This window comes from Aquarana catesbeiana, linkage group LG12, assembly GCF_042186555.1.
Source record: "Aquarana catesbeiana isolate 2022-GZ linkage group LG12, ASM4218655v1, whole genome shotgun sequence".
Lineage (NCBI taxonomy): Eukaryota > Metazoa > Chordata > Amphibia > Anura > Ranidae > Aquarana > Aquarana catesbeiana.
In genome coordinates, this window is record NC_133335.1 from 128,032,144 (window position 1) to 128,052,502 (window position 20,359).

Consider the following 20,359-nt stretch of genomic DNA (forward strand, 5'->3'; position numbering starts at 1 on the left):
TCCTACAGTCAGTCCCTTCCCCCCACAGTTAGAACACATACTAGGGAACTCAGTTAACCCCTTCTCTGCCAGTGATATTTACACAGTAATCAGTGTATGTATAGCACTGATCACTGTATAATTGTCAATTGTCCCAAAAATGTGTCAAAAACTTTTGCGCAAATCAATCAATATATGTTTATTGCGATTTTTATTACCAAAAATACATAGAAGAATACATATCAGCCTAAACTGAGGAAAAAATTTGCTCTTTTAAAAAAAAGTTGGGGATATTCATTATAGCAAAAAGTACAATATATTGTGGTTTTTTTTTTTTTTCAAAATTGTCGGTCTTTTTTTGTTTATAGCGCAGATCGCCCCCATTACTAGTAAAAAATAATAATAAAAATGCCATAAAACTATCCCCTATTTTGTAGACACTATAACTTTTGCACAAACCAATCAATATACGCTTATTGCAAAATTTTATTACCAAAAATATGTAGAAGAATATATATCGCCTAAACTGAGGAAAAAATGTTTTATTAAAATATTGTGTTTTTTTTCAAGATTGTTGCTCTTTTTTTGTTTTTAGCGCAAAAAATAAAAAACGCAGAGATGATCAAATACCACCAAAAGAAAGCTCTATTTGTGGGAAAAAGAGGACGTCAATTTTGTTTGGGTACAGCATCACAATTGTCAGTTAAAGCGACGTAGTGCCATATTGCAAAAAATGGCCTAGTCATTGAGCAGCCATATCTTCCGGGGCTGAAGTGGTCAAACTACGTAGAGGATTCTTTGCTGTAAGAGCGGCCAGGATGTGGAATTCCCTTCCACAGGTGGTGGTCTCAGCGGGTAGCATTAATAGTTTAAAAAAACGATTAGATAAGCACCTGAACGACCACACCATACAGGGATATACAATGTAATACTGACATATAACCACACACATAGTTTGGACTTGATGGACTTGTGTCTTTTTTCAACCTCACCTACTATGTAACTATTTAACTATGCTAATGAGCTATATATTACATCAAGTATGTTGTCATTTGTAGATATTTGGTTTTGAAGCAGGGCGTTACCTGTGTTAGCCCGAAACTGTTACCATGAATACCATGTATTTTCTATTTCTTTATTAAAGTAATTTTTGTGAAGAAATCACACCTCCTTTTTCTATATTGTGGCTCTTGGGAAGGCCTGATTGCATTTGCACATACTTCTATGACTGACGTGCACCTTACCCTTGGAATTTTCTATTTATCTATCTACATATACATATATATTAGGGGTGTTGAAAATAATCGTAGCATTGATGCATTGCAATTTGGGTGTCCACGATGCGGCATCGATGCTATGACCGGCATAATCGACTGATGGGTGACGTCATCCCGACTTGCCCCGCCCCTCCTGGGAGAGCGCCCCATCATACTCTACAAATAACTGTGTCTTAACGAATCCCCTCTTATAATACATTAAGTGCCCCACTGGTCAAGTGTACATGCCTTTCAAAAAATATGTAGAGATATACAGCATATTTCAGACTGTTCGTCGGCACTCATGTGACTACCCGGTGCACAGCTCTCCTCTCTCCATCTAACAGCTACACCGGATGGGGCTGAGAATCCTCTGCTGATGTCAGCCGAGAATAGAGAAGAAAGCAGCAAGTGGCCAGCCGGGTTTGAGTAACATGTGAGCCGAGGAACAGTCTGAAATATGCAGTATATAGCTACATATTTTTAAAAAGGCATTTACAGTGGGGCACCCAATGTACAAAATTGCCCCGTACACACGATCGAACATTGATCGGACATTCCGACAACAAAATCCATGATTTTTTTTCCGACGGATGTTGGCTCAAACTTGTCTTGCATACACATGGTCACACAAAGTTGATGGAATTTCCGAGCGTAAAGAACGAGGTGACGTACAACAAGTATGACGGGACTAGAAAAGGGAAGGGCAATAGCCAGCGCACCACCCTTTAGGCCCTTCTGCTAATCTCGTGTTTATCTCGTGTTAGTAGAAGTTTGGTGAGAGACGATTTGCGCTTTTCAGACTCGTGCTTTTCAGATCGTTATTACTGTTCTTCAGTTTGTGCTTGTGGGTTTGTATCTGGTTTTCAGTGCGTGTAGTCAGTTCGTATCTGTTTTTTCAGTGCGTTCTTGTCCACTCGTATCTGATTTTCACCTTGCTCTTCTCAGGCCTTGCTGTTTTTTAGTGCGTTCTGTTCGTTCTGACCAGCCGACCGTTTTGAAGCCATGTTGCGGGTACGTACTCATTGTAGAGTTCGTGCTGTGCAGGGGCTTGGTGTTGGGGTTCTTACTTTGACCCAAGCCCAGTCCATGAACAGGGCAGGGAGGAGCTCAATGCATTAATGATACAAATATTCATAATTGTAAGCAACATTAAATTTTTGGAAGTCACGAAAATGACGTGATTGTAGGAAATTATAAAGCACTGTGGGTGCTAGTTACTAAAGGAAAATCCACTTTGCACTACAAGTGCACTTAAAACTGCACTGAAAGTGCACTTGTAGTGCAAAGTGGATTTGCCTTTAGTAAAAAAAAAACTCATTGTCACTGTACACCAACTTAGTCCAAAAAATGCTTTTGAGCATGGAAAGAAGAAGCCACACATTGTTGAGTATAAAACTTTTTACTCAAAGCACATTCACATGTGCGTTTATAAAAGAGTTTTTTAACAAACCAACATCTTTCTTGTATAACATTATTTTTTTGCACATTAAATAGCCATTTTTGGTTAAACAGGCATGTTTCAAAGCATAACATACACAACTCAGGAACTTAAAAAGATCAACTTTGATAAAATGAAGGGAATATCAGACATTTAGTATGTCCAAAATGTGTTGATATTGCCTTCATCAGATGGGGTGATGTCACTGCTGTAAAAGCCAAATTTTGAAGATGCACACAAATTGAGAGTCAAAATGGGGATTTCCCCCCTGATCCCATGCTTAATGTCAACATGTGCTAGCCCCCATCATGAGGGATCAATGGACGTGTTTTGGGGGTGCAACCCCTTCCTCTCAGCTACTTTAGTAGTGAGGAAGGGGATGCACCCACAAAACACGTACCTTGATCCCCTGTGATGGCAGATAGAACATGTTGACACACTGTGGGCATCTTCAAAATTTGGCTTTTCAAATACTTTTAAAATATTGTGTAAAAGCAAAAATACACAATAAAAATGTGTAAAATTTTGGTGTGGTTTAGATTCTCCCTAAAACATCATTCTTCATTTTTTGTTGAACATCATTGATGTTTTGCTTAAGATTTTCTAAATCGCGATTGCTCCCCATTATCTCCCCGATGAGGATCTGGGCACTTTCACTGGTGAAAGGAGTTTCTTCTTCCACAACATCCACATCACCTAAAATCCACATTGTCTCCCTCCTCATCCTCTGCTTGGTTTTTGGTGACTTCCCCTTCTTCAGGAGATGGGGGGGTCCCTGGTGTCCTCAGATGTCCCGAGTCTTTTCTCCCCTATGTGAAAAAAAAAATACTTAGCACACAGATATTGGAGGGTAGAAATACTAAGATGAAACATTGCTTGCCAATTGCCAATTGTATGTTTTGGCAGAGTTCCAAGCTGAAGACATTTTTATATCATTTCCAATGCTGGAAGACTTCCCTTTTTTGGACAAGTTTCACACATGGAAACACCCCAAGTATCCATTGGAGCACCTCTGTGGGAAACACTAAAAAGTTTGTTCTGGTGTCCCACACTAGTGCTCCTGAGTCCAGATGTGTAAACAGCTGCTGAGTGACCTCTCCTTTACACTAAATCAAGTTTGCATTTCATTCTAGTTACAAACCCATCTAGACAACAAACGTCTTTTAATACAAATAGGCCTGAACAAATGTAGTTAACCTGCATGTTCCCAAAACATTGTATTTTAGTGGGCGAACGAACAATGTTTCCTACAAACGATTATAGTGCCCATGACCATGAAAGTTGCCATTTTAAACTGTACAACAGTTGGGGATTGAGCTTCGAGTTCGAGTCGAACCCATGTTCCACTCGAACATCGCCTGTTCGATTGTTCGTCGAATTGCGAACGTTATGGGCCGTTCGTGCCAAATTCAAGTGGCGCGTCGCGGCCCATAATTCACTGCGGCATTGCAGCGCTGTCTGTACAGAGAGCCGTAATTGGCCAACACCAGGGTGGCTTTGGCCAATTATGGCTCAGGGGGTTTAGTACACGCCCCACACTATATAAGGCCGCCTACGTGGCGGCCTTGTGTAGTGTGTTACGGTGGCCGAGAGAGCTAGACAGAGAGACAGTGTCATTTGATTTAAGTTGGATAGAATAGGCAGGCGAGTCAGTTAGCTGCACTTACAGTGTATTGTGTGTGTATGCATATATATATATATATATATATATATATATATATATATATATATATATTATAATCTCTCCTAGGTGGTGTGTGTGTGTGTGTGTGTATGTATATGTGTATATGTGTATATATATATATATATATATATATATATATATATATATATATATATATATACTGTATTCAGTTTAGCTAGATCCGTTCCTGTTATTCTTTTCCTAATATACTGGCAGGAAGGTGTTTTTACAGTATTTACAGTTAGTGCACTGTGTCCTTTGCACAGTGTGCACCTAAAGCTACCTGAAGAAAATTGCTGGTGTTCTTCTGATCCTATTAATACCACAGGCAGGCAGCTGCAGTATTTACAGTTAGTGTACTGTGTCCTCTGCACAGTGTGCACTTAAAGCTACCTGAAGACAATTGCTGGTGTTCTGATCTTCTTAATACTACAGGCAGGCAGTTGATTCTGCTAGCTGCAGTATAATCAGTATATATATACATCCCTGCTTTGTGCAGCTACATCTCACTGCAGGCCATTAGTATGTCTGGAAGGCCAACAAGGAGAGGCAGACAGTCACAAGCCAATAAAAGAGGGCAAGCAGGCTCTGTGTCTAGATGCAACAGTGCTGGTCGTGGACACGGTGCATCTTCATCAGCACATTGCCGTGGGACACGCTTGTCCTTTTTTTCGGCAGCTGGCCGTGTTGAGCTGCAACATGCCGAAGACTTGGTAGAGTGGATGACCAAGCCGTCCTCATCCTCCTCATCCTCTCTCACCCAGGCTCAGGGTGCTTTGTCTGGCAAAGCAGCTGCCAACGCGGCCTCTTCCCTCGGCTCAATGGCATCAGTCACTCCTTCACTAGCCCCACCATGTCCTCCTGAGGAGTCCCCCAAACTGTTTGACCACAGTGTTGGGTACATGCTCCAGGAGGATGCCCAGCGTTTTGAAGGCTCCGATAATGGTACACAGCTTGAGGAAGGCAGTAATGTGAGCCCAGAGGGGGTGCCCAAGAAAGACAGCAATCTGGCAGTCATGTTCCCCCAGCTGCAGCATACTGCCAGCTTTGCTCCAGTGATGAGGAGGGAGGGGATGATGAGGAATTCACTGAAGCCACGTGGGTGCCTGATAAGAGAGAGGAGGAGGAGGAAGAGGCACATCTCCAACGTGGCAGGATGCCCTCCAGGGGCCAGCTTAAGGGCAGCACACCAACTACATCACACCGCAGAGCTCCGCATGTGCAGGGCACTGCTGTCTCTGTGCGTTATTCCAAAAGTTCTTTGGTGTGGGCCTTTTTTGAGATGAGTGCATCAGATCGCACCGCTGCTGTTTGTAACATATGTCTCAAGCGTATCTCGTGTGGCCAAAACATCACCCGGTTGGGCACCACATGCTTGACCAGACATATGTCGACCTGCCATGCAGTTTGTTGGCAAGCGTACCTAAAAGACCCACACCAAAGAACAAAGCGGACCTCTCCTTGCTCCTCATCAGCTGGGATCTCCAACCTACTATACCTTCAGTCCTCTCTGAAACCTGCACTGAGAGGAATAAAGGTGTAGAATTAGGTGTGTCACAGCCAAGTACTTGCGGGCAATCTGCTATCGGTACACCGACGTCAGATTGTAGCAGGCAAATTTCCCTGCCCCAGCTGCTGCACCGCCGAAAGAAGTTTGCTCCCAACCATCTCCCAGAGTTTGTGGAATGTGCGGTTCCTCAGTGGCAGGTTCCCAAACGCCACTTTTTCTCACGGAAGGTGATTCCGGCTCTCTACCGGCATGTGGAAGGCAATGTCTTGGCCTCGCTAGACAGGGCGGTCAGGTCCAGCAGGCATGGACAGAGATGTTACCTATCTTTCACCGCGCACTGTGTGACTCTTCTGGCAGCTGGGAAGGATGCAGGACAGGGTGAAGTAGTGTTGGAGGTTGTTCCACCACCATGCCTCCAAAATTCTACTTGTGGTGATTCTGCCACACCTCTCTCCTCCACCCCCTCCTCTTCTTCCTCCTCCATGGCCTCTTCCTGTGCTGATTTGTCCTCGAAACCAGCGGTGCTCTGTATGCATTCAATGGGCTACGCAAGCACGCAGGCAAAAAGATGCCATGCGGTGCTTGAGCTGGGGTGCATGGGGGACAGGAGCCACACTGGGGCAGAGATCCTGTCAGCTCTGCAGGGGCAGGTTCAGAGGTGGTTGATGCCACACCAACTTAAGCCAGGAATGGTGGTTTGGGACAATGGCACCAACCTCCTCTCCACCCTCCGACAGGGACAACTGACCCATGTGCCCTGTTTGGCTCACGTCCTTAACTTGGTGGTGCCCTGCTCAAGAACCGCCTAATCTGTGACATGCCCACCAGGTGGAACTCAACGTTGGCCATGCTGCAGCGGCTGCACATGCATCAGAGGGCTACCAATGAGTACCTATGTGACTATGGCACCAGGACAGGGGGCTATGATCAGGGATGCATGCACTGTCCTGTCACCATTTGAGGAGGCCACGAGGATGGTGAGCAGTGACAGTGCATGCATCAGTGACACAGTCCCTCTTGTCCACCTGTTGGAGCACACGTTGCGTGGAATAATGGACAGGGCACTTGAGGCAGAACAGAGGGAGGAAGAGGAGGACTTCCTTACCTCTCAAGCCCCCCTTTACCTAGACAGTGTTCCTGCGTGCCCGCCTATCACACAGTAAGAGGATGAGGAGGAGGAGGATTGTGTCAGCATGGAGGTGGAGCCTGGCACTCAGCATCAGCAGCAGTCTTCAATGGATCATTTACAGTCCAAAGAAACCCATGGACTGGTACGTGGCTGGGAGGAGGTGGCTGTGGATCATGTCGTCCTTAGTGACCCAGAGGACTCTGGACCGAATGCCTCAGCAAACCTACGCTGCATGGCCTCCCTCATCCTGCAAAGCCTGCGGAAGGATCCTCGTATTCGTGGTATCAAGGGGAGGGATGATTACTGGCTGGCAACCCTCCTTGATCCATGTTACAAGGATAAGGTTGCGGACCTTATCTTGCCATCGCAGAAAGGAGCAGAGGATGAAACATCTTCGGGAGGCCTTGCAGAAAGGTTTGTGGAGGTTACAATTTCCTGGTCCTCCTGGACAACGTGTTGCTAAGGCTTCGGTCAGTCACAGAAGGAGCGGTGGAGAAGGTGGCCGTCTGACCGATGCGTTCAGACAATTTTTTAGTCCGCAGCCTCAAGGTATGATCGGTTCCAGCAACCATCACCAGCGTCTGATTCACATGGTGCAGGAATACCTAGGGGCAAGATCAAACTTGGACACCTTTCCAAACGAAAATTCTCTGGATTACTGGGTCTTGAGGATGGATCACTGGCCAGAGCTTGCACAGTATGCAATTGTGCAATTGAGCTACTGGCCTGTCCTGCATCCAGCGTTCTTTCGGAATGCACATTCAGTGCTGCTGGAGGCTTTGTAACCGATCACAGGGTGCGCCTGTCCACTGAATCGGTCGATCAGCTGACCTTCATAAAAATGAATCAGTCTTGGATCACCAGCTACCAAGCACCTGATGCTAGTTTAACCGCTTGCCGACCGCCTCACGTAGATATACTGCGGCAGAAGGGCTCGTACAGGCAAAACCACGTACCTGTATGTTGCCCTTTAAGAGCCGGGTCGCGCGGACTCGATCGCCACGGGGATACCTGCGATCGCCTCACGGGGAGGAAGAACGGGGAGATGCTGATGTAAACAGCATCTCCCCGTTCTGCCTAGTAACAGTGTCACTCGATCTCTGCTCCCTGTCATCGGAGCAGAGATCAGTGACGTCACACACAGCCCATCTCCCTGACAGTTAGAAACACGCCCCTAGGACACACTTAACTCCTACACTGCCACCTAGTGGTTAACCCCTTCACTGCCAGTGTCATTTACACAGTAATCCGTGCATTTTTATTGCACTGGTTGCTGTATAAATGACAATGGTCCCAAAAATGTCCGATGTGTCCGCCATAATGTCTCAGTCATGATAAAAAACGCTGATCACCGCCATTAAAAAAAAAAAATTATTAATAAAAATGCCATAAAACTATCCCCTTTTGTAAACTCTATAACTTTTGCGCAAACCGATCAATAATCGCTTATTGCGATTTTTTTTTTCTTTTTTTACCAAAAATATGTAGAAGAATACGTATCGGCCTAAACTGAGGAAAAAAATTGTTTTTTTATATATTTTTGGGGGATATTTATTATAGCAAAAAGTAAAGTTTTCAAAATTGTCGCTCTATGTTTGTTTATAGCACAAAAAATAAAAACCGCAGAGGCGATCAAATACCACCAAAAGAAAGTTCTATTTGTGGGAAAAAAAGGACGTCAATTTTGTTTGGGAGCCACGTCGCATGACCGCGCAATTGTCAGTTAAAGCGACGCAGTGCCGAATCACAAAAAGTGCTCTGGTCAGGAAGGGGGTAAATTCTTCCGGGGCTGAAGTGGTTAACCGATTTTTTTTTTTTATGTGAGATCCCTTCAAGACTGCCAATGCTGATGCTGAGTGGCTATCCTGTTATGCTGAGTGACAATCCTCTTCCTCCTCAATTTTCATGCTGATAGCTTGTAAGAACATTTTTGGTTCTGGGCACCGCCACCAGTGGCTAAGGCCCAATTTTTTTGCCCCTGTTTAACAGGGGCGTGTAATTACAATTCTTGATGCAATACTTTGCAGCAGGGCTTATTCCTGCACTCCAACTACAGTATCTGTGAGGGGTTGCAGTGTTGTGGCACCAGTGCCCAAGGCCCAATTTTTCAGCCTCTGTTTAACAGGGACATATAATTACAATTTTTGATGCAATACTTTGCAACAGGGCTCATTCCTGCGCTCCAACTATAGCACCTGTAAGGGGTTGCAGTGTTGTGGCACCAGTGCCTAAGGCCCAATTTTTCTGCCCCTGTTCAACAGGGACATGTAATTACAATTCTTGATCTAATATTTCACAGCAGGGCCCATTCCTGCACCCACCAAGAGTAACTGTGAGGGCTTACAGTGTTGTTGCAACACCACCACCACCAAAGGCTCAATTTTTCCGCCCCTGTTCAACAGGTGCATGTAATTACAATTCTTGATCTAATATTTCACAGCAGGGCCCGTTCCAGCGCCCACCAAGAGTAACTGTGAGGAATTACAGTGTTATGGCACCAGCACCACCATCACCAAAGGCCCAATTTTTCTACCACTGTTCAACAATGGCATGTAATTACAATTCTTGATCTAATATTTCACAACAAGGCCCGTTCCTGCACCCACCAAGAGTAACTGTGAGGGCTTACAGTGTTGTGGCAGCACCAACACCTAAGGTCCCAATTTCTGCAGAGTATATAGGGCAGGCCCCTACTTTCAAACATCCAACTTACAAACGACTTCTACTTGCAAACGGAAGGAGACATCTACCCCTAGAAAGGGAAATTCTCTCCTGTAAGAGTTAATATGGGAAAAACGTGTCTCCTCTTCACTGATGCTTTATCACCAATCCTTGTTTCACTAAAAACCCCAAACTTTCAAAAAACATTTGTAATTGGGACAGAAAGTGAGTTGAAATCTTCTGAAGAGGTGCACAGACAGCAAAACAAATGTTACAGGGGTTATAACCCTTCCCTATGTTTTCCAAAAAGCGTAAAAATTGATTTTTTGGCTGGAGCTACACTTTAAAAATGTACCAGTTCAAAATTACAAACAGATTCTACTTAACAACAAATCTACAGTCACTGTTTTGTTTGCACCGCCTGTATACTGCTGTTCACAGTATATAGGGCCTGGGGGCCCCACACCTTTCCTTTTTTTAATTTGGGTGCGGGGTTCCCCTTAATATCCATACAAGACCCTAAGGGCCTGGTAATGGACTGGGGGGGGCACCCATGCCGTTTTGTCTCACTGATTTTCATCCTGTTGCCGGGACCCGACATTACAGCCGCAAACAGTTTTAAATGACTTTTACTCCTTTACAAATGTAATTTTGTGCAGGGACTGTTCTAAGCACAGGAAACACGCGCCACTTTGCAGGCATATTATTTCACTTTTTTTTTCACTTTATTCATTATTAAAATCACTGCTCCCGGAAAAATAGCCGTTTTTTTGCATTGATACATGTCCCCTGGGGCAGGACCCGGGTCCCCAAATTCTTTTTAGGACAATAACTTGCATATTAGCCTTTAAAATTAGCACTTTTGATTTTGAACGTTCGAGTCCCATAGACTTTAACGGGGTTCTAAAGTTCGTGCAAACTTTCGGTCCGTTCGCAGGTTTTGGTCCGAACCGGGGGGTGTTCGGCTCATCCCTATACAACTGTAAAGAAAAGCACATGGAGAAGCATGCAAGTAATAATAATAATAGGAACACGCGACAACTACTTACTTTTTTTCAGCACTCTCTTGATTCTTCTGTAACTGATCGTGCTCCCTCAATTTGAGGTCTGACCAGTGTACCCCAAAATTCTTTTGCAGACTCTTAACAACTTTAGTCATGATCTTGGCCTTTCTGACATTTGGGTTTAGGTACAGTCCATACTTCCCATCATAGTCAGCCCTCTTCAAGATGTCCACCATCTCCACCATGTCTACAAAGAACATATTTGAGGCCTTCAATCTCTTCCGGGATTGGGACGTTCGTGGCTCCGGGCTTTCCTCGTTGCTGCTGCTGTTTGCATGCACCTGCTGTGTCTCTGCCATGTTCTCTCCCCACTGCGCCAAAAGACAAGGGACGGGGATTAGACTAGAAAGAACGTCAGGAGCAGGCAGAGTTTCACGCATGCGCAGTGTATATAAAGAGTAACACGCTTGTGTCATAAGTACGATCTGTAAGCGGAGGATGGAGTAACGGAAGCGACGATCGTTCTAACAAAGGTACAATTTTAATTTGGTGCATCACTGGCCCTATACTGCTTATAGATTGAGGCCTATATTGGGTCAAGATTAGGAGAGTTTAGCCTGACATTAGGGTTTGTCTTGTGTTGTGTCTTGCAGAGGATATGGATGGGTTCAAAGACCACAGCTTTCTACTAATCTTCATAGACAAGTACAGGGAGCTGCCCTGTCTGTGGCAAGTGAAACATCCACAATATAACAACAAAATAAAGAGGCAGGCAGCGATGGAGAAACTGCTGGAGTTGGTGAAGCCGCACGTCCCCACGGCAAACATCCCCTATTTAAAAACAAAAATTGGTGGCCTGAGGAGCACATATCTTAGGGAGCGCAAGAGGGTGCAGGATTCCATGAGATCCGGAGCAGCAGCAGATGACATTTATGTCCCCAGGCTGTGGTACTATGAGAGACTGAATTTTCTGTCAGACCAGACTGAAGTCAGACCATCACTCTCCACTCTTCCTTCCACCTCAGCTGAGGCTTTCGACGCCCACCCTGGGCCTTCCAGCCAGGAAGAAGTGGAGGAGCCCAGCATGAGTCAGGTATAGCATTGTTCTACATATCTACACATCATCTTGTCAAAAAATTAATGATGTTAACTAGATGTTATTATTGATCACAAATTGCTGATTTAATAAAGTGTTTTATATATCAATAGACAGTAGTGGCCAAAAATGATTGGGACAAGAATGAAAAATGCTGGGGTCAGAATGATAGTCTTTTCTATTTGTTAACATTCAATTTCCAACAGTCATGAGCTGAAAATTGTGTGTGATTGATGACCAAAAAACTAAAACTATGTTCCTTTTTCATACACAGGAAAGCCTCAGCCAGGAGGAGGGCCTGGAATGTGGCAGCCAGGAGGTGGCAGGGGTTAGTGGCAGCCAGGAGGTGGCTGCGCCCAGTAGCCTGACAGAATCTCAGGTCCCTCCCCTCCGCCTTCCAACAAAAAGGTCCAGGAGAGGGAGGAACATGGAGGAGTCAGCGCTCAGGCTGATTGGGGAGGCTTCTGTGGCCCTCAGAACCACCCCCACTCTTCAAGAGGCCTTTGCCTCCATGGCTGCATGCAAACTGCAGGAAATGGAGGAGGGACAATGCCTCTTGTGTGAGGAAATCATGTACCTCACACTAAATAAGGGTTTGAGGGGCGAAATGACCAACAAAACCCATGGATGTAAGAATGGAAGGAAGAGTGTAAGGAAGACAAGAAAGTGATGGCCTGGGTTCAGTCTGGTCTGACAGAAGATGAGGCTGTTGTATGGCCACAGTCTGGGGACATATATGTCATCTGCTGCTGTTCCTGATCCCTTGTAGTCTGGGACCAGATTGTGATCACTATTATAAGGACTCTTCAGGCCACCAATTTTGGCTGGCAAATAGTTGATGTCTGCCCTGGGGTACAAAGGCTTCGAAATTTTAACCAATTTCTCCAGCATTGCCTTCCTCTTTATTTGGCTATGACCCCTAATAAAGGGATATTTATTTTTCACAAATACTTGCCTATGTGTTTTCCTTCAAAAAGGATAGTTTGTTGGTGGGTAGGCAGGTACATTTCATAAATACAAAGTCAAATTAACAAGGGACACCAACCAACCTCCTTGAGGTTAAAAAATACAAGATAATAATGGTGTTGTGGTAACTTGACACACAAAACCCACACAAAAATCACCAAAAAAATAAATAAATAAAACAGGATATCTTGATTAAAATAAAACGACCAAAAAAACATAAAGCGCTATAAAAAAATAAAACTTTTGGAGATGTGACGAAAAAAAAATTATATTCATGAAATCACGAGAAATAATAAAAGAAATCATAAAAAGTAAAAATATAGTTTGTGTGAATATGAGCAGCAAAACAACTTTATTCTTCTAGCATTATAAAGAAGAAGAGAATGCGCTGCATTAAAAGATTTCTTTAATTTGCAGCGTGACGAATGTGCTATGTCCATTACGAACAGTAGTTTTACCAGACCGAGCGCTTCCATCTTTTAATTTATTCTGAGCATGCGTGGCACTTTGTACGTCGGAATTGTGTACACATGATCGGAATTCGCGCAAACGGATTTTGTTGTCGGAAAATTTGAGAACCAGATCTCAAATTTTGTGCGGCGGAAATTCCGATGGAAACTGTCCGATGGAGCCTACACACGGTCGGAATTTCCAACAACAAGCTTCGATCGCACATTTTATGGCAGAAAATCCGATCGTGTGTACGGGGCATTAGAGGGAATTCGATAAGGCACAGTTGGTTTAAAAGGAGTAAGCACAGCACATATAAGTGTACTCTGCTTATGCTTACAACTTGTACTGACCCCGTGGGAGAGTTCAGCTCCGTCTTCCATATTCAAAAATTCCACTACGTTAACTCCTAGTGTGCTGGAATGTGCAACAGGGAAGAGCTGAACTCTCAACACTGAGAGAATACAGTGAACTTCACAGATCGGTTTGTCAGCAGCAGATTCCATCACTTCTGTCCTCCCGGCAGCAGTGTGTTTTTCTACTATGTGAATGCCTGTACCCTGAGTGCCAGTGTCACTGATCCCACTATCCGTCTGCCTGATGCCATCTATCCCTCTGCCTCTGATCCCACCATTCGTCTGCCTCTGATCCCACCATCCATCTGCCTCTGATCCCACCATCTGTCTGCTTCTGATCCCACCATCTGTCTGCCTCTGATCCCACCATCCATCTGCCTCCGATCCCACCATCCATCTGCCTCCGATCCCACCATCCATCTGCCTCCGATCCCACCATCCATCTGCCTGATCTCTCTGCCCCTGATACAACCATCCATCTGACTCTGATCCCACCATCCATCTGCCTGATCCCTCTGCCTCTGAAGCCACCATCCATCTGCCTCTGATCCCACTATCTATCTGCCTCTGATCCCACCATCCACCTGCCTGATCCCTCTGCCTCTGATACCACCATCCATCATCCTCCGATCCCACCATCCTGCGATCCCACCACCCCTCTGCCTCTGATACCACCATCCGTCTGAATCTGATCCCCCCATCCATCTGCCTCTGATCCCACCACCCGTCTGCCTCTGATCCCACCATCCATCTGCCCCTGATCCCACCATCCCTCTGCCTCTGATCCCACCATCTGTCTGCCTGATCCCTCTGCCTCTGATACCACCATCCATCTGCCTCTGATACCACCATCCATCTGCCTCTGATCCCACCATCCATCTGCCTCTGATCCCACCATCCGTCTGCCCCTGATCCCACCATCCCTCTGCCTCTGATCCCACCATCTGTCTGCCTGATCCCTCTGCCTCTGATCCCACCATCCATCTGCCTCTGATCCCACCATCCTTCTGCCTCTGATCCCACCATCCATCTGCCTCTGATCCCACCATCCATCTGCCTCTGATACCACCACCCCTCTGTGTGTATGTGTGTGTGTATAGATATAGATAGATATATATATATATATATATATATATATATATATATATATATATATATATATATATATATACACACACACACTGTATATGTGTATGTGTGTGTATATGGCGAGTTGGTTAGCTACCTTTGGCAATCTTATAGAGGTGCCACAGGTGCCATTCCTTCCGAGCCCTGTGCCCTGAATGGCGGCTCCCACACGCATGTCGTCATCGCAGCTCCAGCCAGTCACAGACCCAGAGCCCGCAAACCTGGAATCAAGAAGGGTAATAATGGAAGCTAACAGTGTACAAATGGTGCCCAATAAGTTGGGATAATAATAAAGTGTAAAGGTGATTAATCCATAAACTGGTGTAACAATCCAAGGGCATTAGATTTAATGTGGTAATTGTCAATCCAGCATTTTTCAAAATTTCAAAATTTTTCTTCAAACATGCGTTTAGATGAACCACACAGCAATAAGGCGAAAGGTGTACAATCACATAAATGAGCTCACAGAACCCTCACCTTGATAACTTGAAATATCCGCATAAGATAATGTACAGGAATCTGTTCCGCTATTCCATGATCCACCACCAAAGGGTCCTCCGTTCCACTTAGTGTTAAACCTGAATGGACACTTCACATCCACGTCCTCATACAGTCTCGTACTCCCAGAGAGGGAGGGAGGGGGAAGTGGGAAGGGATGGGAGAGATAGAGAACTCCAATAGTGTAGTATGTTTATAGTTAAAATATAATTTTATTAATAAAATAGGCTGGACTCTTACATCAATGTATTAAAAAACAAGCATAAAACAAATCGTATGGCATTTGGACGCCGTTCTCACGTCACTTCCAGTATTATTCAACCTCCCTACGCGTTACGTCATCACGTGATTTCATCAGGGAATCCGGATTGGTTGTGGGAGCTGTATTTATATTTAGTAAAACCGGAAATATAATCGCGGCCATTTTCCTGTGGTCAGCTGTGAAAAACAACCGCGGCCATTTTCCTATAGTCGGTATTATATCCTAGCAGCGGCCATTTTGTGGAAAATATCACCTCTGGTGACACTTCCAGAGCGGAGATCTTACATATTAACTGAAGCTAAGGATTAACGCTGAGTTTTATTTATTGACATCTTGTGGCTCCTTCCTAAACAAACCCGTAACTTCCGCTTGTTGGAGATTTAATAAAACGGACAAAAAGTGCATTCCCAGAAAATAAAAAGATGGTCTCAGATTAAAATTAACGCTAAATGGTCCAATGGATTCAAGTAAATCGATAGATAGCAAAATAAGTAAATGAAGATAAAGATAGAAATAGAAAAAAATATATAAAAATAAAATAAAAATGAAAATAAAAAATAAAATAAATTAAAATAAAATAAAGTATAAAAAAATAATATAAAATATACAAAATGAAAGAAATAAGTAAAATAAAATGGAGATAAAAATAAGAAAAATAAATATAAAGAAAAATGAAAAAATAAAAATGAAAATAAAAATAGAAATAAAAATAAAAAATAATAATTGATAAATAATAAAAAAAAGTAAAAAAACAAAAAAAATAAATAAATTAAAAAAAAAAAAAAAAAAAAGAAACTAATAAGGCTGGACTTGGATTAAATCCTATAGTTCTCGCTAAATATGTAATCAACCATATATAAAAATGTAATATATAAAAAATTCTAAGGGGAGCAAAAAAGCAAAAATGAAAATCAAAATTATATCAGTAGAGTAGATATGGTTATAAACCATATATAAAAATATAATATATAAAAAATTCTAAAGGAAACAAAAATAAAAACCAAAAATATATCTCAATAGAGTAGATAAACTCAGACTAAGAGGTAAATATTTGTTATATACCGGAAATAAGGCGAACACTGCATTCTAAGGAACAGTATCTACAAGAATTAGATCGACAACTGCAGGATGAGGAGACCTATATTTAACTGTCAAGTAACCCTACGAGAGAATTTAAGAAACAATTGCAATCAGTAGTTAATTTAGGAATAAACAAGGAGATATTAAACAAAAAAGAATCCAAATATTTGATACCAGAATCATGTAGAATCCCAATAATAATGGAAGTGTCACCAGAGGTGGTATTTTCCACAAAATGGCCGCTGCTAGGATATAATACCGACTATAGGAAAATGGCCACTGTTGTTTTTCACAGTGGACCACAGGAAAATGGCCGCGATTATATTTCCGGTTTTACTAAATATAAATACAGCTCCCACAACCAATCCGGATCCCCTGATGAAGTTACGTGATGACGTAATGCGTAGGGAGTGGCCGGAGGTTGAATAATACCGGAAGTGACGTGAGAACGGCGTCCAAACGCCATACGATTTGTTTTATGCTTGTTTTTTAATACATTGATGTAAGAGTCCAGCCTATTTTATTAAAAAATTTAATGTTACAGGGGTTATAACCCTTCCCTATGTTTTCCAAAAAGCGTAAAAATTGATTTTTCCGATGGAAACTGTCCGATGGAGCCTACACACGGTCGGAATTTCCAACAACAAGCTTCGATCGCACATTTTATGGCAGAAAATCCGATCGTGTGTACGGGGCATTAGAGGGAATTCGATAAGGCACAGTTGGTTTAAAAGGAGTAAGCACAGCACATATAAGTGTACTCTGCTTATGCTTACAACTTGTACTGACCCCGTGGGAGAGTTCAGCTCCGTCTTCCATATTCAAAAATTCCACTACGTTAACTCCTAGTGTGCTGGAATGTGCAACAGGGAAGAGCTGAACTCTCAACACTGAGAGAATACAGTGAACTTCACAGATCGGTTTGTCAGCAGCAGATTCCATCACTTCTGTCCTCCCGGCAGCAGTGTGTTTTTCTACTATGTGAATGCCTGTACCCTGAGTGCCAGTGTCACTGATCCCACTATCCGTCTGCCTGATGCCATCTATCCCTCTGCCTCTGATCCCACCATTCGTCTGCCTCTGATCCCACCATCCATCTGCCTCTGATCCCACCATCTGTCTGCTTCTGATCCCACCATCTGTCTGCCTCTGATCCCACCATCCATCTGCCTCCGATCCCACCATCCATCTGCCTCCGATCCCACCATCCATCTGCCTCCGATCCCACCATCCATCTGCCTGATCTCTCTGCCCCTGATACAACCATCCATCTGACTCTGATCCCACCATCCATCTGCCTGATCCCTCTGCCTCTGAAGCCACCATCCATCTGCCTCTGATCCCACTATCTATCTGCCTCTGATCCCACCATCCACCTGCCTGATCCCTCTGCCTCTGATACCACCATCCATCATCCTCCGATCCCACCATCCTGCGATCCCACCACCCCTCTGCCTCTGATACCACCATCCGTCTGAATCTGATCCCCCCATCCATCTGCCTCTGATCCCACCACCCGTCTGCCTCTGATCCCACCATCCATCTGCCCCTGATCCCACCATCCCTCTGCCTCTGATCCCACCATCTGTCTGCCTGATCCCTCTGCCTCTGATACCACCATCCATCTGCCTCTGATACCACCATCCATCTGCCTCTGATCCCACCATCCATCTGCCTCTGATCCCACCATCCGTCTGCCCCTGATCCCACCATCCCTCTGCCTCTGATCCCACCATCTGTCTGCCTGATCCCTCTGCCTCTGATCCCACCATCCATCTGCCTCTGATCCCACCATCCTTCTGCCTCTGATCCCACCATCCATCTGCCTCTGATACCACCATCCATCTGCCTCTGATACCACCACCCCTCTGTGTGTATGTGTGTGTGTATAGATATAGATAGAGATATATATATATATATATATATATATATATATATATATATATATATATATATATATACACACACACACTGTATATGTGTATGTGTGTGTATATGGCGAGTTGGTTAGCTACCTTTGGCAATCTTATAGAGGTGCCACAGGTGCCATTCCTTCCGAGCCCTGTGCCCTGAATGGCGGCTCCCACACGCATGTCGTCATCGCAGCTCCAGCCAGTCACAGACCCAGAGCCCGCAAACCTGGAATCAAGAAGGGTAATAATGGAAGCTAACAGTGTACAAATGGTGCCCAATAAGTTGGGATAATAATAAAGTGTAAAGGTGATTAATCCATAAACTGGTGTAACAATCCAAGGGCATTAGATTTAATGTGGTAATTGTCAATCCAGCATTTTTCAAAATTTCAAAATTTTTCTTCAAACATGCGTTTAGATGAACCACACAGCAATAAGGCGAAAGGTGTACAATCACATAAATGAGCTCACAGAACCCTCACCTTGATAACTTGAAATATCCGCATAAGATAATGTACAGGAATCTGTTCCGCTATTCCATGATCCACCACCAAAGGGTCCTCCGTTCCACTTAGTGTTAAACCTGAATGGACACTTCACATCCACGTCCTCATACAGTCTCGTACTCCCAGAGAGGGAGGGAGGGGGAAGTGGGAAGGGATGGGAGAGATAGAGAACTCCAATAGTGTAGTATGTTTATAGTTAAAATATAATTTTATTAATAAAATAGGCTGGACTCTTACATCAATGTATTAAAAAACAAGCATAAAACAAATCGTATGGCATTTGGACGCCGTTCTCACGTCACTTCCGGTATTATTCAACCTCCCTACGCGTTACGTCATCACGTGATTTCATCAGGGAATCCGGATTGGTTGTGGGAGCTGTATTTATATTTAGTAAAACCGGAAATATAATCGCGGCCATTTTCCTGTGGTCAGCTGTGAAAAACAACCGCGGCCATTTTCCTATAGTCGGTATTATATCCTAGCAGCGGCCATTTTGTGGAAAATATCACCTCTGGTGACACTTCCAGAGCGGAGATCTTACATATTAACTGAAGCTAAGGATTAACGCTGAGTTTTATTTATTGACATCTTGTGGCTCCTTCCTAAACAAACCCGTAACTTCCGCTTGTTGGAGATTTAATAAAACGGACAAAAAGTGCATTCCCAGAAAATAAAAAGATGGTCTCAGATTAAAATTAACGCTAAATGGTCCAATGGATTCAAGTAAATCGATAGATAGCAAAATAAGTAAATGAAGATAAAGATAGAAATAGAAAAAAATATATAAAAATAAAATAAAAATGAAAATAAAAAATAAAATAAATTAAAATAAAATAAAGTATAAAAAAATAATATAAAATATACAAAATGAAAGAAATAAGTAAAATAAAATGGAGATAAAAATAAGAAAAATAAATATAAAGAAAAATGAAAAAATAAAAATGAAAATAAAAATAGAAATAAAAATAAAAAATAATAATTGATAAATAATAAAAAAAAGTAAAAAAACAAAAAAAATAAATAAATTAAAAAAAAAAAAAAAAAAAAGAAACTAATAAGGCTGGACTTGGATTAAATCCTATAGTTCTCGCTAAATATGTAATCAACCATATATAAAAATGTAATATATAAAAAATTCTAAGGGGAGCAAAAAAGCAAAAATGAAAATCAAAATTATATCAGTAGAGTAGATATGGTTATAAACCATATATAAAAATATAATATATAAAAAATTCTAAAGGAAACAAAAATAAAAACCAAAAATATATCTCAATAGAGTAGATAAACTCAGACTAAGAGGTAAATATTTGTTATATACCGGAAATAAGGCGAACACTGCATTCTAAGGAACAGTATCTACAAGAATTAGATCGACAACTGCAGGATGAGGAGACCTATATTTAACTGTCAAGTAACCCTACGAGAGAATTTAAGAAA

At 43.0% G+C, this 20,359-nt stretch overlaps 1 protein-coding gene across 5 annotated transcripts in view; it reads right to left on the reverse strand.

Annotated features, from left to right (window-relative positions):
* Positions 1 to 20,359, reverse strand: part of LOC141114560 (transcription factor CP2-like protein 1) — a 316,164-nt gene that overhangs the window by 57,436 nt on the left and 238,369 nt on the right. For 3 of the 5 annotated variants that reach the window (XM_073608328.1, XM_073608325.1, XM_073608329.1), the window contains one exon: positions 17,015 to 18,639. The exons of the other annotated variants lie outside the window; for them this stretch is intronic. In XM_073608328.1, coding sequence (XP_073464429.1) covers positions 17,850 to 18,639 — 790 coding nt within the window. In that variant the 3' untranslated portion in view covers positions 17,015 to 17,849. Of the gene's footprint in view, positions 1 to 17,014; positions 18,640 to 20,359 lie in introns of those variants that run through there. 5 annotated transcript variants of the gene reach the window in all.